The sequence below is a fragment of the Capra hircus genome, chromosome 11 (assembly GCF_001704415.2).
Source record: "Capra hircus breed San Clemente chromosome 11, ASM170441v1, whole genome shotgun sequence".
NCBI lineage: Eukaryota > Metazoa > Chordata > Mammalia > Artiodactyla > Bovidae > Capra > Capra hircus.
In genome coordinates, this window is record NC_030818.1 from 25,683,028 (window position 1) to 25,703,551 (window position 20,524).

A 20,524-nucleotide genomic window follows, 5' to 3' on the forward strand; every position below is an offset into this window, starting at 1 on the left:
AGAAAGCTGAATGCCGAAGAATTGATGCTTTTGAACTGTGGTATTGGAGAAGACTCTTGAGAGTCCCTTGGACTGCAAGGAGATCCAACCAGTCCATTCTGAAGGAGATCAGCCTTGGGATTTCTTTGGAAGGAATGATGCTAAAGCTGAAACTCCAGTACTTTGGCCACCTCATGCGAAGAGTTGACTCACTGGAAAAGACTCTGATGCTGGGAGGGATTGGGGGCAGGAGGAGAAGGGGACGACAGAGGATGAGATGGCTGGATGGCATCACTGACTCAATGGACGTGAATCTGAGTGAACTCTGGGAGCTGGTGATGGACAGGGAAGTCTGGCGTGCTGCAATTCATGGGGTCGCAAAGAATCAGACACGACTGTGTGACTGAACTGAACTGAACTGATCTGGCATAGTAAAATTTCTGCAGAGAAAAAAGAACATTTTTGGTAAACAAAACAAGGTCTTACTTAAATAAAAGCTCTAGTAATGTACATTTTCATATGTACTTATTAACATGAATCCTGTTTAGAAATAATCATAGTTGAATAAACTATTTATGTGCAAAGGAGAAATCCATGATATACTTATATGCTGGTAAACTACTAAGCTGGTAAAGTCTTAAGTAAAAGAAAAAACCAGAGTAAGTGTTTAACCATTAGATATTCTAATCATATGAACAGTGAGAGAGTAAGATACTGGTTTTGATACGGAAAAGCAAAAGGTCATTTCCTCAATACAAACCTATTAATGTGTTACTTTCTACCACAGCAGCAGACTTATCTCCATCTCCACATGCAACCCGCTGAGTTTTTAAGTAAGCAGACAGCGATGATGGTAAAGCATTCTGCCAGATTAAGAAGTTCAGTAGGTAGGAAGCTGTTACACAGTCATATGGTTTGGTGCTGGTACTAAGCTCCAGAGCTGCTTGGAATAAGCCTTGCAGTTTCACTGAACCCTAGGATAAAGCAGAGACTCAGTCACTGTCGCTGAAACATTTCTTTAATTTGAAGGAAAAACACATATTTTAAGACAGAGCTTGCCACACAACTGTAACTCAATATGAACGCTAATTCCCTGAAGATAGGCTGACGTTTTTATTAATTAAATGATTATTAATCATTTCTAGAGATCTTCCCTGGTGGCTCAGATGGTAAAGCGTCTGCCTACAATGAGGGAGACCTGAGTTCAATCCTTGGGTCGGGAAGATCTCCTGGAGAAGGAAATGGCAACCCACTCCAGTATTCTTGCCTGGAAAATCCAATGGACGGAGGAACCCGGTAGGCTATAGTCCATGGGGTCACAAAGAGTCGGACACAACTGAGCAACTTAACTTTAATCAGTTCTAGTGATGAAGGTCTTGAAAGTAATTTCAGCTGGGAAATTCAAAAAGAAAAACCTTGCTCGAGGAAGATGGCAGCCACCTTAGTTGCAGCTTGGGGAACCAGGCCGGCACCAGCCTGGGGGCCTGAGGCTATTGCCCCCGACTGGGAGAACCGGGAAGTTTCCACAGGGACCGCTATCATGGCTGTACAATTTGATGGGGGCGTGGTTCTAGGAGCCGACTCCAGAACAACCACTGGGTCGTACATTGCCAATCGCGTGACTGACAAGCTGACCCCTATTCACGACTGTATTTTCTGCTGCTGCTCAGGCTCAGCAGCTGATACCCAAGCAGTAGCTGACGCGGTCACTTCTCAGCTTGGTTTCCACAGCATTGAGCTGAATGAGCCTGCGCTGGTGCACACAGCGGCCAGCCTCTTTAAGGAGATGTGTTACTGATACCAAGACCTGATGGCAGGAATCATCACTGCCAGCTGGGACCCCCAAGAAGGGGGACAGGTGCACTCGGTGCCCATGGTGGGTATGATGGTACGACAGCCCTTTGCCATCAGGGCCTCTGGGAGCTCCTGTATCTATGGCTATGTGGATGCTACCTACTGGGAAGACATGACCAAGGAAGAATGCCTGCAGTTCACTGCCAATGCTCTCGCTTTGGCAATGGAGCGGGAGGGCTCTAGTGGAGGGGTGATCCGACTGGCAGCCACTGCAGAACCAGGGGTAGAGTGGCAGGTACTTCTGGGAGACCAGATTCCCAAATTCACCATTGCCACTTTACCACCTCTCTGAATCCTGAGATCCTAAGATATAATGAGACACCCCATACATACCCCATTCAAAATTCAATAAACAGTTCATCAGTGAAAAAAAAAAAGAAAAACCTTTTTCTTCAGCAAAAGTATACTTTTTCCTGTGGAAATTCCGCCATGACCATAACCAGATCATCCTCATTATTTCTGTATAGCCCAAAGTTCTTTCACATGGCAAGGTTTATTTTACTGGGCATCAACCGCCTGCCCTTCTCCCCAGCTGATTCCTATAGAGCTAGTTCAATGGAGAAAAATACACATACACATGAAGGCTGAGTGGCAAAGAATTGATATTTTTGAATGGTGGTGCTAGAGAAGACTCTTGAGAATCCCTTGGGCTGCAGGGACGTCAAACTAGTCAATCCTAAAGAAAATCAACCTTGAATATTTACTGGAAGGACTGATGCTGAGCTGAAGCTCCAGTACTTTGAACACCTGATAGACAGAGCCAACTCACTGGAAAAAACCCTGATGCTGGGAAAGATTGAGGGCAGGAGGAAAAGCAGGGGGCAGGGGCAGGGCGGATGACAGAGGATAACATGGTTGGATGGCATCACCGACTCAATGGACATGAGTTTAAGCAAACTCTGGGAGATAGGGAAAGACAGGAAAGCTGGGCAGGCTGCAGTTCATGGGGTCGCAAAGAGTCAGATACGACTTAGCAACTGAACAACAACAATGAAAATACAAACTCATCAGGCTGTTCCTGGCAAAGCTCCACATGTATGTGTGAAAAGTGAAGTGATAAGATCAACCTCAGAAATTCTGCATCAGCTCCCACAACTGTATCTCATCTAAATATCCACTCACACAGCCTGTCCTCAAGAAGACAGAACAAAGGGCAGTTCACGGTAATAACACACGGAAGGGCATGGGGCTGAGGACAGAAGACATGGGTCCTAGTCCCAGCTCCACGGCTAACAAGTCGTCTTTCACCACTCAGGGTTTCGTTGCTCAATAATATTCAATCTACTAAAATTATCTCATAACTGTTTACTATAAGGGGAAAAGTCATTATAAATGTAATTTTTAATTTCATCATAGATATACCAATATTTAATAATATCTTCAAATACCAGGTAATAGATTCAAATATAGCTTACTTTTTCTTATATTCTTTGCTGTTTCATGCTTAATTTTTTATGACCTAAAAAACTGAACGACACTGGTCAGAAGCTCAAATCTAAATAAACATTAGAAAGAAATCAATCAAGCATCTAAATCTTTTTTTGTAACTGACAGTAAGTCCCTAAACTGCCTAACTAGCCAATTAGTAAGAAACAAAATAAATAGCCTTTGGAATTTAAAACCTCGTCTTTGTTCTTTCATTTCAGGACAGTCAAAACTCAACAAAAAGACCTTGGATATGTAGCTCCAAAAGAAAGAAGTGCAAGAGACTAGGTGAGTAGTAAAGTCATTTATTTGAAAGATATGCCATCAAAATATGAATATACAGGTCCTTAGAGAGATTAGGCCAGCATCCAAACAATGTTTTCAAGTTAATTGTATTAAAAAGTTAATTATATACTACATAGGTTCTACTCAAAGACTTTGAAAGTATAATGCATAATTAATATTTTAAAGTCTCAAATGCCTATTCTTAGGACCAGTTTACTAATACACAAGCCAGACCAAATATATAACCACTAGAATCCTAGAGCAAGCCATATGTCCTAAGTTTCCTGAATTCTATAGTTTGTGTCTCTATACCATGCACATGTTTATCAAAATAGTTACACAGTTCATGTGAGAACCAGGTATTTCATATAGGTACCATAATATATACCTTTCCTCACTCCAGGTACTCTCAAAATAGTCAAGAATGAGGCACAGTTATACATATGATACAAAGCCACAGTGTGATGAAAGGTAAGAGGCAAGGGTTGGTAGAAGGAGATAGAGAAAGAGAAAGCATCTTCTTTAAAAACTCATGAAGTACAAAAATGAGCAGCCTAACCATTGAAGAAGCTTCTGTTCATCAAGGCCCCTGAAAGACCACCAGGACAGGCAGACACTAGAGAGCAACTCTCAATTTGAAGCCAAATCAGAAGAGATGTCTGAGATTTTGCAATGTCCTCCAGAAGCAGTGGAAACACCTTGGGCTCTCTGACACGTGCTCCTACAGAACCCCGCTGGATCTACAAGAGCCTAATAGCTGCAGCCCAGACCATGGCTCAGCTGCTACCCCTGAAGGCTCCCATGGCCTCTACAGAGCTCCCACAGGAGCCACAGAGAAGCTCTAGAGCCAGGCACCCCACAGCGACTGATGACTTCCCTGCTCAAGATTAGGTCTCAAAGGTAGCGTCAAATACCTGGGCTATCGGGTCCCCTGAAGACCCATTCCCAAGCTGTGCCTTCATTCCTGAGCCCATCTTTGATTTTCACCCCGAGGTAGGACAAGCAAGGCATGAGGAAAAGCATAGGGGCTGAGGTAGAACGCCCAGGGAGAGAATTGTTGTTAACCTCAAGTGCTCTGAGTTTCAGTCTCAGTTTAGCTATTGCTTGTTGGAACATCGGAAACATGCTCTCTACCTCACTTACACGCACTTCCCAGTCCACGAAGCAGAGAGATTATCTAAAAAAAAAATCAAGTTACTGTAAGTGATGTGTTTTGATCGAATATTAACAGGTCCAGGGGAAATGGGGCGACCACAGTTTACTGAAATCTATCAATAATCTTGTAAACAATAAAACCTACTGCTTCCTACACTTCCCTTTTTATCAAAACAAGTTTTTTAAAAAGCAAAGCTCACTGATCTGGATTCTCTTTCTCTTACAACATTTCCTCCTGCCCCACTACCCATCCCTACCTTCGCCATCCCACCACCTGCAACTGCAGAGGTAATAATGAGAACTGAAACAGAAGATGCAAGAAGGCAGAAGCAAAGAGCCTGGACAATCCACAGACTGCTTTATCTGCTGCTGAGATAGAAATTTTTCATGCATACATCACATTTACACTTACAGAAGAAAAGTCCAAATACCTGAAATTGTACAAATGTTTTTGGTAACTTCATTAGAAGATCAAATGCTAAAATTTTCACTTCTTCAAAAGTGCCAGTTAAACATTCCATTAGTGTTTGGAAACGACCAGCATCAATGTCATGACTCAGCTGATACACTGTTTGGACTCTACCTAAAAATTTAAAAAAAAACAAATTTTTTTAAGTGAATAGTAAGAAAAGGAAATCAACATTTTGTTATTTAGCCAAATTAACAGAAAATTAGTATAAAAAGAACTCACACCTTATACTTCACTCACAACAGCATAAAAATATTTTCAGTAATTTACAAAAATGATAAAATAATAAGTATTACAGTTCTACAAACAGAGAAGATATATTTTTTAAATAACCATTTTTAAAACCTGAAGAACAGTTCATTTACAATCTTCTGCTGGTTTCAGGTGTGTACCAAAGTGATTGTTACATACGTACTTGTTTTAGATTCTTTTCCACTATAGGTTATTAAGAGATATGTGCTACACAGAAGGTCCTTGTTGATCATCCATTTGATATATAACAGTGTGTATATGTTAATCCCAAACTAGTAATTTACCTCCCCCCTCCCCACCCCATGAGCTCCTTTGGTAACCATAAGTTTATTTTCTATGTCTATGAGTCTGTTTTGTAAATAACTTCATTTGTATCATTTTTTAAGAATTCCACATGTAAGTCATGTCATACATTTGTCTTTCTCTGCCTGACTTCACTTAATATGATAACGTCTAGGTCCATCCATGCTGCTGCAAATGACATTCTTTCTGATGGCTGAGTAGTATTCCACTCTGTGTGCGTGTGTGTGTGTTTACACATCATTTTTATTCATTCGTTGATGGGCATTTAGGCTGTTTCCATATCTTACTACTGTAAACAGTGCTGCTGTGAACATGCATGTATCTTTTTGAATTAAAGTTTTCATCTTTTCAGATATATGCCCAGGAATGGGATTGCAGGATCATATGGTAACTCTGTTCTTAGTTTTTTAAGGAACCTCTTACTGTTCTCTGGGCTTCCCTGGTGGTGTTGCAGTAAAGAATCTGCATGCAAAAAGTGAAAGTCGCTCAGTCGTGTCTGACTCTCTGCAACCCCATGGAGTAAACATGCCTAGAATTCTCTAGGCCAGGGTACTGGAATGGGTAGCCTTTCCCTTCTCCAGGGGATCTTCCCAACCCAGGGATCAAACCCAGGTCTCCCATATTGCAGGCAGATTCTTTACCAACTGAGCCACAAAGAAAGCCCAAGAATACTGGAGTGGGTAGCCTATCCCTTCTCCAGGGGAGCTTCCCAACCAAGGAATTGAACTGGAGTCTCCTGCATTGCAGGTGGATTCTTTACCAACTGAGCTATGAAGGAAGCCCTGCAATGCAGGTGACCCAGGTTTAATCCCTGGATCAGGAAATCCTCTAGAGGAGGGCATGGCAACCCACTCCAGTATTCTTGCCTGGAGAATGCCATGGACAGAGGAGCCTGGTGGGCTACAGTGTCCATGGAATCACAAAGAGTTGGACTTTAATCCATTTTGAGTTGATTTTTGTATGTGGCATTAGAGAACGTTCTAGTTTTATATGTTTACATGTAGCTGTCCCAATTTTCCCAGCACCACTTTTTAAAGAGAATGTCTTTTCTCCAACATATATTCTTGCTTCCTTTCTTGTAAAGTAACTGACTGTAAGTGCATGCGTTTACTTCTTTTTATTCTGCTCTATTGATCTATATGTCTGTTTTTTTGACAGTACCACACTGTTTTAATGACAGTTTTGTAGTAGTCTGATGTCAGGGAGTGTTACTCTTCCTCAAGATTGCTTTGGCTATTTGGGGTCTTACATGTTTTCATTCAAATTTCAAAATTTTTGTTCCAGTACTGTGAAAAATGCCATTGGTAATTTGATAGCCATTGCATTAAATCTGTAGGGTAGCATGGCCATTCCAGCAATACTGATTCTTCCAATCCAAGAACATGGTGTATCTTTCCATTAGCTTGTAACATCTTCAGTTTCTTTTGTCGTGTCTTAAACAGTTTTCAGAGTAGGTCTTTGGCTTACTTAGGTAGGTTTATTCCCAGGTATTTCACTCCTTTTGATGCAATGATATACGGGACTGTTTCTGTAATTTCTCTTTCTGATATTTCATTATTAGTGTACCCAGCAGGTTTACCAAATTCATTACTTAGTTTTCAGGTAGCATCTTGAGGATTTTCTACATATAACATCATGTCATCTGCAAATAGTGACAGTCTTAGTTCTTTTCCTATTTGGATTCCTTTTACTTCTTTTGCTTTTTCTGACTGCCATGGCTAGGATTTCCAAAAACCGTGTTGAATAAAAGTGGTGAGAGTGGGCACCCTTCTCTCGTTTCTGACCTCAGAGGCAATGCTTCATGCATCTCGCCACTGAGTACGGTGTTAGCATACATACATCTGTTGTACGTGGCCTGCATTATGTTGAGACATGCTCCCTCTCTGCCTACTTTCTGAGGGGTTTTTATTGAAAGTTTTATCATAAGAACAAAAGGGAGAGAAAAGACCTACAAAAACAAATCCAAAACAATTAATAAAATGACAAAACGAACATACATACTGATAATTACCTTCATCTAAATGCTTCAACCAAAAGACATAAACTGGCTGAATGGATACAAAAACAGAACCCAGATATATGCTGCCTACAAGAGACTCATACAGATCCAGAGACACATAAGGACTGAAAATGAGGGGACAGAGAAAGGTATTCCATGCCAATGGAAATCAAAAGAAAGACTAAGCAGCAATACTAGCAACAGACAAATAGACTTTAAAATATAGACTGTTACGAGAGACAAAGAATGACCCTATATGATGATCAAAGGGTCAATTCAAGAAGGAGATTTAACAGTTATAAATATATGCTGCTGCTGCTGCTGCTGTCACTTCAGTCGTGTCCAACTCTGTGCAACCCCATAGATGGCAGCCCACCAGGCTCCCCCGTCCCTGGGATTCTCCAGGCAAGAACACTGGAGTGGGTTGCCATTTCCTTCTCCAATGCATGAAAGTGAAAAGTCAAAGTGAAGTCACTCAGTCGTGTCTGACTCTTAGCAACCCCATGGACTGCAGCTCACCAGGCTCCTCCATCCATGGGATTTTCCAGGCAAGAGTACTGGAGTGGGGTGCCATTGCCTTCTCCGTATAAATATATACGCACCCAATATAGGAGCACCTTGATATATAAGGCAAATGTTAACACAAAAGGAGAAACTGACAGTAACACAACAATGGAAGACTTTAACATCCCACTTACATCAACAGCGGACCGTCCAGACAGAAAATCAGGAAGGAAACACAGGCTTTAAATGATACATTAGACCAGATGTTCTTAACTGTTATTTAAAAAGCATTCTCTCTAAAAGAAGCAGAATACACATTTTTTTCAAGTGCACATGGAACATTCTCCAGGATAAATCATATGCTGGACCGTAAAGCAAGGCTCAGTAAATTTAAGAAAACTAAATTGTATCAAGCATCTTTTCTGACCACAATACAATGAGGCTAGAAATCAACTATTAGAAAAAACCTGCAAAATTCAAGCACATGGAGGCTAAACCATATGATACTAAACGACCAATGGCTCACTCAGGAAATCAAAGAGGAAATCAAAAAAGTACCTAGGGACAAACGAAAGGAAATAAATATTTTTTTTAATTTGTTTAAACCTATTTTATTCTCTTTCAAAAAGTTATATATTATATAAAAGATAACTAAGTGATTTTTCAACTAACCAAGTACAAATAATTTAAGAATCCATCTTTTTAAAAAACCCTTCGTAAGCCTTCTTATCCTAGAATCCAAAGTCCTACCATGCTTTAGGTGAACAGACACAGAATAATCAAAATAATGACATATCTTAATAGCATTCCTGGGCATCAACAATAAAGAAGGAATCTTTTTGTCATTCAGGTAAAAAGTTCAATTCATCTACAAAATGAGAAAAAAATCAGGCTGGCTTCATTCTTTGCCACAGGCATGCGTAGTGATAGAAGACAGTGGAACAATGCTAACTAAATCCTCAGGGAAAAGAGGAGTAATGAAAATACATGTATCAAAATCCTATTCCAGTATCAAGTATCAGTTCAGTTCAGTTCAGTCGCTCAGTCATGTCCGACTCTTTGCAACCCCCTGAATCGCAGCACGCCAGGCCTCCCTGTCCATCACCAACTCCCAGAATTCACCCAAACTCATGTCCATCGAGTCAGTGATGCCATCCAGCCATCTCATCCTGTCATCCCCTTCTCCTCCTGCCCTCAATCCCTCCCAGCATCAGAGTCTTTTCCAATGAGTCAACTCTTCGCATGAGGCGGCCAAAGCATTGGAGTTTCAGCTTCAGCATCAGTCCGTCCAATGAATACCCAGAACTGATCTCCTTTAGGATGGACTAGATGGATCTCTGTGCAGTCCAAGGGACTCTCAAGAGTCTTCTCCAACACCACAGTTCAAAAGCATCAATTCTTCGGTGCTCAGCTTTCTTCACAGTCCAACTTTCACATCCATACATGACCACTGGAAAAACCATAGCCTTGACTAGACGGACCTTTGTTGGCAAAGTAATGTCTCTGCTTTTGAATATGCTATCTAGGTTGTTCATAACTTTCCTTCCAAGGAGTAAGTGTCTTTTAATTTCATGGCTGCAATCACCATCTGCAGTGATTTTGGAGCCCCCAAAAAACAAAGTCTCACACTGTTTCCACTGTTTCCCCATCTATTTCCCATAAAGTTATGGGACCAGATGCCATGATCTTTGTTTTCTGAATGTTGAGCTTTAAGCCAACTTTTTACTCTCCTCCATCACTTTCATCAAGAGGCTTTTTAGTTCCTCTTCACTTTTTGCCATAAGGGTGGTGTCATCTGCATATCTGAGGTTATTGATATTTCTCCTGGCAATCTTGATTCCAGCTTGTGCTTCTTCCAGCCCATTTTAACTAATCTCAAATCATAATCTTTCTATAAAATGATACAAAAACCTACATTATTATTTTTGAGATAGAGATGAAGAATGAATTTACATTTCCCATCCTGTATTTTTTAGTCATGCTTCTTTTCTTTCTTTTTTGAAAATATTTATTTATTTGGCTATGTTGGATCTTTGTTGCAGTATGCAGGCTTAGTTGCCCTTGGGCATGTGGGATCTCAGTTCCCCAACTGGGGATCAAACCCTCGTACTTTACATTGGAAGGTGAACTCTTAACCCCTGGACCAGCAGGGAAGCCCCCAGTCATGTTTCTTTAGCCTCCTTCACAGTTAGTGGGTACAGTATGGTTTGCTCTGTTGGCATCACCTCTCAGCTCTTTAACACCATTACTGTGCTATCAGTCACTGTCTAACTATATGTGATTCATTCATTACAAAGATGACACAGGTTTCTCACTTTTAAAGTACATTTGAATATGTTAAACTATTCTCTCAATTGAAAAATTAGCAGTATAATTCAGCCTAGATATTTCCCATATACCTAGGTATAACTATAAATACAGTAGGTGTACAGAAAACTTTTTGGTAAATGGATAATCAGTCATTCTCAGGTAAAACTTCATTGCTAAATTCAGTTGTAGCGCCACTGAAATTCCATAACCTGATGGGTACTCCTGACTTTATTTACTGTGGATGTCATAACAAATCACCATGACCTTGGTGGCTTAAAGCCACAGCAATCTATCTTCTCACAGCTCTGGAGGCCGGAAGTCTAAAATCAAGGTGTCTACAGGGCCACGATCACTCTCAAGGCTCTAAGGGAGAATTCATTCCTGTCTCTTCCAGTTTCTGGTGGCTGCCAGCATCCCTCAGCTTACAGCCCCAGCACTCCAATCTCCACCTCCAGCGTCACAACGACTCCTTTTCTTTCTGTCACAATGCCCTCTGCCTCGCTCTTACAATACCACTTGCAGTGGCATTAAAGCCCATCCAGATAATCCAAGATTATCTTAATTTAAGATCTTTAATCGTATCTACAAAAATCCCTTTTCTAAGTAAGGTTCACATTCTCATGAATTCTAAGGATTTGGTGTGGGTCTCTTTTGGAGGTCATTTTTCGGTTTACTACACTTAGCTTAATCAAGAGATCAAATTTATCATCATGAATAACGGGACAAACCAACATCATGCATCTCCTGTTATCATGCCTTGAGAAACACACTACACCACCTATGCATTTTCCTGCCAAAAATGCACAACCTGAATCAAGTCATAAGAAAACACTAAAACAGCCCAAACCGAAATACATTCTTCCAAAATGTTAATGTCATGAAATAAGAACATTTCCAAACTGAAAGAGCACAACAATGAATTGCACTGTGTGATTTTGGATTAGTTCCTGGATTGTGGGGGGAAAAAAATTTCTATAAAAAGCCACTTATTAGGACCACTGGTACAATCTGAATAAGAACTGTATATTAGATAACAGCATCATATCAACATTAATTCTGGAATTTGGTCATTGTGTTATAGTTAGAAAATTTAAAGAACAGTGAGGTAAAGCAAATTTGACAAAATAGCAACTTATGAATCTAAGTAGAGAGGACATGGCTGAACTATTCTTGAAACTTTGCTGTTAATTCCAACGTTTTCAAAATGAAAACTTGAAAGAAATGGGTTTTTTTCAAATGAAGCAAGCTATATTAACAGCAAATTAACTGTCTCCCTGCCAAATAATTATACTTTGCCTAAAAATTTAAACAGAAAAAAAAATCCATCTATAGCATCTGGTCCTTTGGCCATTCCCTCCAAAAGAGCAGGACCTTTTCCTGTTTGTCTACAGTCACGGAAGACCACACACAAACAAGTAATCATCGTTAAAACACAGACACACTCGTTTATGGGGATAAAAGGAATCATCTCCTGTCAAAATGAAAATGAAACAACTCGAACAGGGAAGTTAAATATTCATCTTCTTGAGTACTTCACAGTAGGAGAAACAAAGGGTACGATTAAACCAGAATGCGTGGAAATGACATCCTTATGTTGACTTTTCAAAACCAGATTGAGATGAATGAAACAGATAGCATATAAGGGGAACCACATTTTAACCACAGAGACTCACTGAGGAATGTTATACATAAAAGAAACTGTTATTATTTTAATTGCTTAAACTTAAGATAACAGATTGGGCACTATCCTAAAACAGCAACACATAAATTAGTGGGATGACGTTAGCAAGTCTTCTCATAATAAGCATAATCCATGAAAGCTGCAGTTTCAGGTCTGCAAGTAACAATCACTAAAAAGTTTCTCTCCCGTATGCCCTTTACTGGCAAACTGAATTATCTCCAAGTAAGAATTATATAATGAGACTTGTTGTTCAGTTGCTAAGTCATGTCTGATCCTTTTGCGACCCCATGGACTGTAACCCACTAGGCTCCTCTGTCCATGGGATTTCCCAGGCAAGAATATTGGAGCAGGTTCCTTCTCCAGGGGATCTTTTCAACCTAGGGATCAAATCTGCGTCTCCTGCATTGGCAGGCAGATTCTTTACCACTGAGCCACCAGGGAAGCCCCTTAATGAGACTAACACCTCCCATAAGAATCTAAACAAAAGACAACCAACCTGAAACTTCAAGTAAAGCAAAATGTTGACAAAGTATGTTTTGCAAGAAAACACTTTCCCCAAACACAACTGAACACTTACCTTCTGGCACAGGAAAAACTTCAGCTATTGAGCCTAAAATGGTTAAAGCTGAAAATCTAGTTGGGTAGGAAGAGCCAGGAAACAATGCTTCAAAAAGACTATTGCAAATGGATGACATGAAATTCTAAAAAAAAAAAAAATTTACAGTAAACATAATTGTGCTAACTTACAATAGGTGAGGAAACAATGGAAACAGCAGCAGACTTTATTTTGGGGGGCTCCAAAATCAGTGCAGATGGTGACTGCAGCCATGAAATTAAAAGACGCTTACTCCTTGGAAGGAAAGTTGTGAACAATCTAGATAGCATATTAAAAAGCAGAGACATTACTTTGCCAACAAAGGGCCATCTAGTCAAGGCTATGGTTTTTCCAGTGGTCATGTATGGATGTGAGAGTTGGACTGTGAAGAAGGCTGAGCACCAAAGAATTGATGCTTTTGAACTGTGGTGTTGGAGAAGACTCTTGAGAGTCCCTTGGACTGCAAGGAGATCCAACCAGTCCATCCTAAAGATCAGTCCTGGGTGTTCATTGGAAGGACTGATGCTGAAGCTGAAACTCCAATACTTCGGCCACCTGACACAAAGAACTGACTTATTTGAAAAGACCCTGATGCTGGGAAAGATTGAAGGTGGGAGAAGAAGGGGACGACAGAGGATGAGATGGCTGGATGGCATCACCGACTCAATGGACATGAGTTTGGGTAAACTCTAGGAGTTGGTGATGGACAGGGAGGCCTGGCATGCTGCAATCCATGGAGTCGTAAAGAGTCTGACACGACTGAGTGACTGAACTGAACTGAACAACAGGTTATCTTGGAAGTACCACTAGTATCATTCTACAGGGTGAATTATTTTTTTTCTGCTTTAGAGAGAAAAAAATTTTTTAAGCAATACTAGATGTTCACTTTGCTCGACAATTCAGATTGGCACCCTTGACCATGGGCTCATGACTTCCATGAATCCGATCTTTATAGAGTTAACAAGGAGTACAGAAGAAAACGGAAACATTCCTTAAAAAGATACTGTGTACTCCCACATTCACCGCAGCATTGTTTACAGTAGCCATGATACAGAAACAATCTAAGTATCTATGGATGGATAAACAGATAAGTCAGTCAGACAGAAAAAGGCAAATGATCTCACTGTTTATAGAATAAGAATAAATTAATTGTAAAAAGCAAAACAAAAAAAACAAGCAATACAGAGAACAGATTCCAAAGGTGGAGGGGGGAGGTGTTGAAAAAATGGTACAAGCTTCAAGTTATAAAATAAATAGGTCATGGGATGTAATGTACAGTATGGTGACTATAGTTACAATATATAATACTCTATTATATATTTGGAAGCTGCTAAGAAAAAAACTTTGTGTAATTTTATGTAGTGAAAAATGTTAACTAGACTTAGTGTGGTAATCATGTCCCAATACACACAAGTAATGAATGACTGTATTATAGACCTGAAACTAATGTAATACATCAATTATACCTGATTTTTTTTTAAGTTAAAAACAACAACAAAAAGTACAATTCTAACTAGAGTCCAGATGAAAAAAACCTTTTTTTTTGGTGAAAACATGATCCATTCTGCCTTGACTTGTGTTAAAACTGTATGAATACTGATTTTCTTCACCAGAAGCATTCAAGCATCAAAAGTATGTACACTTTTTAAAGTTTTAAAATGACCAAAGAAATATTCAATATATATTACTCGATAAATTTGATAACTAAGTACTTGATATCTGACTATAAAGACACAATTCAAAACAAAGACCCAACTATTTTACTGTCTTTTATCTGCACCTTTGAGATTGTAACTCTGCCTTTCTGTTTATACAACTGATCAAAAATGAAAACTTTTAGTAAAAATGCAATTTTAAAAAAAAAGCAATGTGGGAAATACTTCATCCAAGATAAATCTTCTTCCTCTAATTAAAACAAATAATTATCACTTTTACATAAGGCCAAAGAAAAAACTTATGAAGAAAAGCTGTTATCCTCAAGACTCTCATATATTGCTATGCTCCGACAACATATAGCTCATCTGCATATAAGCAGCCCCAGTCCCTGTCTTTAGACAGGATCCCTGCATTCCGCCAAGGATAAACAACCTTGGGGATTTATCCTGTAGGCTCTAACGACTTTATTCCTTTGAAATCCAATAAACTAGTTTTAATTATACATGAGTAGCATAGTATCCACATTCAAGAACAACAAGTTCCTCCTTTAGGAATTATCCTAATTGCAGTGGCAATTACATTTTTAGAAATAGTTCTTCTTTCCCTCACCCAGACTGTAACCACAATGGAGGCAGGAATAACAGTCTATGGACTTCTATGTCCCTAGTGCCGCAAATAGTCTGCTACACACGCAGTAAGGGCTCAGTATATGCTCTAGTCTTTTCCCACTAGAAAAGACTTCTGGCCAGGCTTCCAGATACCTTGGCCTAGCATTCAAAACTCTCTACTATTCATTCCCAACTTGATTTTCCAACTCATCTCCCGTTATTCAATTCCTCTGTTCCTCAGGTATCTTATGCATCACTCATACTAGTGAATTCACCATTCCCCAAATTCTCTCTGTACTCCCTTACTTCCAAGCCTTCACTCAAGCTGGTACTAAGGGGAAAGCTATTCTGATCTGGTTATCCAGAGCAGATCTGGATTCGAGTCTGGCTCTACCACTTCTGGGCTAAGGAAACTTGGATAGTTTGCTGATCCAACTTTTCCAAGCTTCACTTATCTCACTTGGTAAGTGACAATAATAATAATTCCTCTCTCACAGATTTATCATTAAAGAATAAATGAGAACACTGATATAAAGCATTTTATACCTTAAAGTACTCTAGCTCAGAGATCCCCAACCACTAGGTCACAGACCGGTAACAGTCTGTGGCCTGTTTGAAACTGGGCTACACAGCAGGAGTTGGGCAGCGGACAAGTGAGTGAAACTTCACCGGTATTTACAGCCCCTCCCCATCACTCGCAGTACTGCCTGAGCTCAGGAAAACAAGCTCAGGGCTCCCACTGATTCTGCAATATTGTGAGCTGTATAATTATTTCATTACACATCACAAAGTAATCATAATAGAAATAAACTGCACAATAAATGTAATACACTTGAATTACCCTGAAACCATCCCCCACTGCCACCCCAGTCCATGGAAAAACTGTCTTCCACAAAACCAGACCCTGGTACCAAAAACATAGGGACTGTGTACCCAAAAGGTTGGGGGACCACTGCTATAACTAATGTATTTTTAAGTACACTAGCTATTATTTAGGTATGAAATAACCTTCTTCACTAGACTAGAAGACACTTTTTCCAACTCATAGCCTCCTCTTCTCCCACAGCAGTTAGTTTGTTGATTAGCGCAGAGTCTACCAGACACTGCACACGACACCCACTATTCTAACAATGATCATAAAACAGCTCCAAAGCTGCAACCTTCAAAAGCCACAAGAGTCTACCTACCGAAAGGAGAAAATATCAGAACTAGGAGACTGACTCAGATCAAGACTTTGAAGGACTAGTTTTCAAAAGCACAAAAGTTTTGTGCACATACACAAAAATTCAGAATGTCATCCACAAAATTGGTTTTGTGTTTCTAAGTACCTAATTGATATTTCACAAATGTCATTTTATTCCTTGCAAAAAGAAGCAAAAGAGATGTGCTTCTGAAGGACTAAAAAATGACCGCTCCACACACACAGTAAATACTCAGTACAAACTATAGTTACTTTTACTGATGCCCAGCAAAGTTTTTCAGAGTGATTTAGAGTTTACAGATAGCATTCCTGTTTAATCCTCAAAACCAACCTTTTTAGAGAGGTTATTCATCCCACTTATAGACTCACTAAGGTAAGCCAAGTGGTCAGTGGCAGAATTGTGAGTCAATTTATACCCTTCAAGTTCAGATTATGACTTTCTTATGTTTTGTTGCTCAGATTTTACAAAGATGAAGCTAATTTTAATCTCTGTATTCTTTAGATAATGTTTAACCTTAAACAGATGAGTGCCTGTGTCATGGTTCCACTATATCATTTATTATACCTGTTTCCCTAAATGAAATAAAACAGGTGAGCTCTGTCCTCTATCTGGGTCTTACAAGAAAATATGCATCTGCTTCTGAGAGGACAGATCTGGCGTAAGAAACCAGTGAAAAGTCCATTCTGTTCTGATGGACAGAAACTGAACCCTGGCCCAGACTACAGCTGCTATATCTGGGGTTCCATCCAGGCCATTAAGTCCAGTGCCCTAAAATCCAGTCCTACTCTGCAGGCCCACTTCCAAACAGGATAGAGAAGAACCCCAGTAAACTGGACCACGGGTCAGGAATCACAAACGTCAAGCCACTTTCACGTTAAGACGATAGGGGCAAAAGGTCCAGACACAACAGTCCTCTTCCTTGGGGAGCGGGTGGAGGAGTCAGGGCAGCAATTACCTTTTATTAAAGTACTAAATTTATCTGGCTCACATAAGCTGTAAAATATCAAGGTTAGCCCGTTAATGTTATTCTGTAACAGACTTCAAGTCCCGCACTGGTTCCACAACTCAGGCTATCTTAAGAGAAGTAACAAAACACCAGAAGGGATACGTAAAACCCAGCTTGAGGGGAAAGAGCAGAGAAATGCCACTCAGCACGAGTGTTATTTCTCTTTAACGTAGATGCAGAATTGTTTCAGGTGTGTTAAAAATCCGTATGTCTGGAAATCACCTACCTTATACTGCTGTAAAGAAACAGAAGGGTGTTGTCTGGTGGACTCATTCCCTGGTTCATGCTTGGATTTACTTTGCTCCAGTTTATAAAGTACCTGAGAGCTTTCCTGTATCCTACAAAACAACTTTGAGAAAAAGAAAAACGAAGTGTATGTGAGCCACATTAAGCTGAAATACCAGCTTGAAAAGCAAAGGAAGAACTTTCTAAATTTTTCAGACTAAAACTTCAGGCAAGGAGAGCACTGGTCTTCAAACGCTTAGTATTTACCATAGTGTTTCTTTCTGACAGAAAATTAACATATACATTTATAAAACCAAAAACTCAAGTATTACTGCAAATCAGAATACACAGTTATTAAACCACAATTCTCCGATTTCCCTTAGGTCAATGTGAACCTAAAGATGATTAGGTTTACTCACTTCTATTCTCTACCAACTCTTTACCTCAGAAACATTTCAGGTGATTAATTTAAGCTGAATGATTCAATAAAGACCATTGCTAAAGGCACTTATAGAAACGATAAAAATACAAGGCCATCCTTCCTCTTCTTACTAAAGTTTTCTTAAAATACCTCACACCCTGGACTTCCCGGTGGCCCCAGAGTTAAGACTCCATGCTTTCACTGCAAGGGGCACAGGTTTGATCCCTGATTAGGGAACAAAAACCCCAAATGCCATCAGGTACGGCCAAAAAATATGTATGTTTACAGTACTTTAAAAAAAATACCTTGCACACTGAAAACTCCAGTGCTAGATTTTTCCCCCCTCCTTTCAAAAAAAGAGCTCAAGATTGACTTATTACACCAAAGTGAATGGACTTTTTTCACTCTGAAGCCCAAATGTAAACTCAATTGAATCACAGAACAAGCAATTCACAGAAGTGCCACAAAGAGCTCTGGCAGTCCAATTCCACGACCCTTCTTCCCACACTCTCCCCAAATCTGGGCTCGGGCAAAGTTTACCACTTTCCTACACTTTCTGAAGAGAAATTTTACCTTTTTAAGAAGAGAACAAATCTGTTGTCGCACTCCTGGAGACTGACTGTTAAGATTGTATGTGATGAAGAACTGGATCCACTGCATTTCTTCCGTGGAAACGATTTCTGTGCTTCGATTACTTTCACAAAGCAAGCCTAACGTATCAATGCGCACCTAAAATACACCAAAGAATAAGGTGCGCATTTTTCAATGATGTGTTAGTTGCTCAGTGTGTCCAACTGTGTGCGACCCTGTGCACTCTAGCCTGCCAGGCTCCTCTGCCCATGGACTTTCTCAGGCGAGAATAGTGGAGCGGGTAGCTATTTCCTTCTCCAGGAGATCTTCCCAACCCAGGGATCAAACCTGGGTCTCCTGAATTGCAGGCAGATTTTTTACCATCTGAGCCACTATGGAAGCCCCAAAGACATAAGCAAAGCCTAAACCACCTAACATGTTTAATTATCTACACAAGGTATCAAAGGCAGAAAAGAAAGATAAATCTCAGTGTACATATACGTATTTCAGAAAGGTCCTATAATCCCAAAGATCCTGTGATTACTTCTTATAAAATTATGTCATTAAATGTACAAACTGAGTATTTACAAAAGTTAAAAATCTTAAAGATTCTTATTCCACAGTAATGTTTAACTACATTCCTTTTCCTCAGTGACCATTCTGCCCCAGGACCACATCACCTCACTCTCCAATTATTGCCATGAACTTCTCACTGGTCTCCCGGGTTCTTTTTGCTCCCACTCTGCAAATTCATCTCTGTTTCCATTCATGCCACTTTCCTGGCTAAAAGAGGAGTGACTCTCGCTCCCAGTTACCAACTGGATAAAACCTGAAGTCTTCAGCCTAGTAATGGATGCGTCCATAGAATGGACAAAGGACTCCATTCTCGCCAAACAATGTCCTTAGTCCCCCTCCAGCCCTTGTTTACTTCCAGTTTGAGTGGGCACCAGGGTTTCCTTGCCTTGAATCACTTTCCTACTCAACCATCACCTACACTCAGACGAGTCTCTTCTTCTAAGCTTTCCAAGTTCTTACACATAAAGATATACTTGTGCTATCTTTTAAAAGACTTTCCAGTTATCTTATGAAGGTTTTCTTATTCCCTAAACTAAACTTTAAGTAACCCAAGTGCAATGTCTACACGCTTCACATCCTTCTTATGGAGCCCTTAAAACAGTGAGGGCATAATGTTGGGGGCTTCCATATTGCACTGCTATTAATAGATGAATAAATGTATCAGGGATCTACTGCATGTATGAATTCCCAATTACACTGCTTACTTACTTGGCAGTGCTGATGAATTAAGCCTTGCTTTATTCTTGCACTGGACACAAGGTCCCTCCAGGCATCAGTTGCAGACTGAAGATGTCCATGAGCTCGAGCTGTTCTTAGACAAGCCATCAAAGCTCCCAGAGCCCCTCTGCTGTCATAAGATCCTAAGGATGGAAAAGGTTACTGTTGTCTCAAAAACAGAGCAACAAAGACCACCACTCTGCTATTAACAACTTCAACAATTCCCATGTTTCCCATTAACATTGTTATTTCATGAAGTAAAAATTGTATTTTTAGCTAAACTCTAACATGAATTAATATTCCTATTATAAAATCATTATTTAAAAGGATTTAATAGGTCTTATGTCAATGATTTCTATAAACTGAATCCACTTATTGTTAACTTTAAGACATCATAATTTTTGGCTGATCTTTTTACCTTTTCCTTGACAGTTAAAAAATAAACCAGCAAGTCAATCAGGAAAAAAAAAAATCAGGTTTAATTTAATCAGAAATATTTAAAACAATAAAAATAAATAAAATTATTTTCAGCCAAAAATAAGAAAAACACTTCTGTGGCTAAACACCATTATTTCTCTAAAAACAAACACCGAACCTCCCTGTATATCTTGGAGTTACTGTGTCTTCTTAGTAAAGAAGATAAAAGGGGATCACAAAGACCCTGACGCTTTCAGGCCAGGACATCAGCTGTTACTAACAGGACAGGGAGCTCTGGGTTCACAGGAGACCCTG

General features: G+C 39.8%; 1 protein-coding gene and 1 pseudogene across 2 annotated transcripts in view; one reads left to right on the plus strand and one right to left on the minus strand.

Moving 5' to 3' along the window:
* The window catches only part of THADA (THADA, armadillo repeat containing), a 328,090-nt gene that overhangs the window by 288,636 nt on the left and 18,930 nt on the right, over positions 1 to 20,524 (minus strand). For both annotated transcript variants that reach the window (XM_013967596.2, XM_013967597.2), the window contains exons 13-18: positions 19,784 to 19,935; positions 18,503 to 18,658; positions 17,510 to 17,632; positions 12,794 to 12,917; positions 5,130 to 5,281; positions 740 to 953 (exon numbers count right to left, since the gene is read on the minus strand). In XM_013967596.2, coding sequence (XP_013823050.2) covers positions 740 to 953; positions 5,130 to 5,281; positions 12,794 to 12,917; positions 17,510 to 17,632; positions 18,503 to 18,658; positions 19,784 to 19,935 — 921 coding nt within the window. The remainder of the gene's footprint in view (positions 1 to 739; positions 954 to 5,129; positions 5,282 to 12,793; positions 12,918 to 17,509; positions 17,633 to 18,502; positions 18,659 to 19,783; positions 19,936 to 20,524) is intronic.
* On the plus strand, positions 1,394 to 2,227 carry LOC102188055 (annotated as a pseudogene).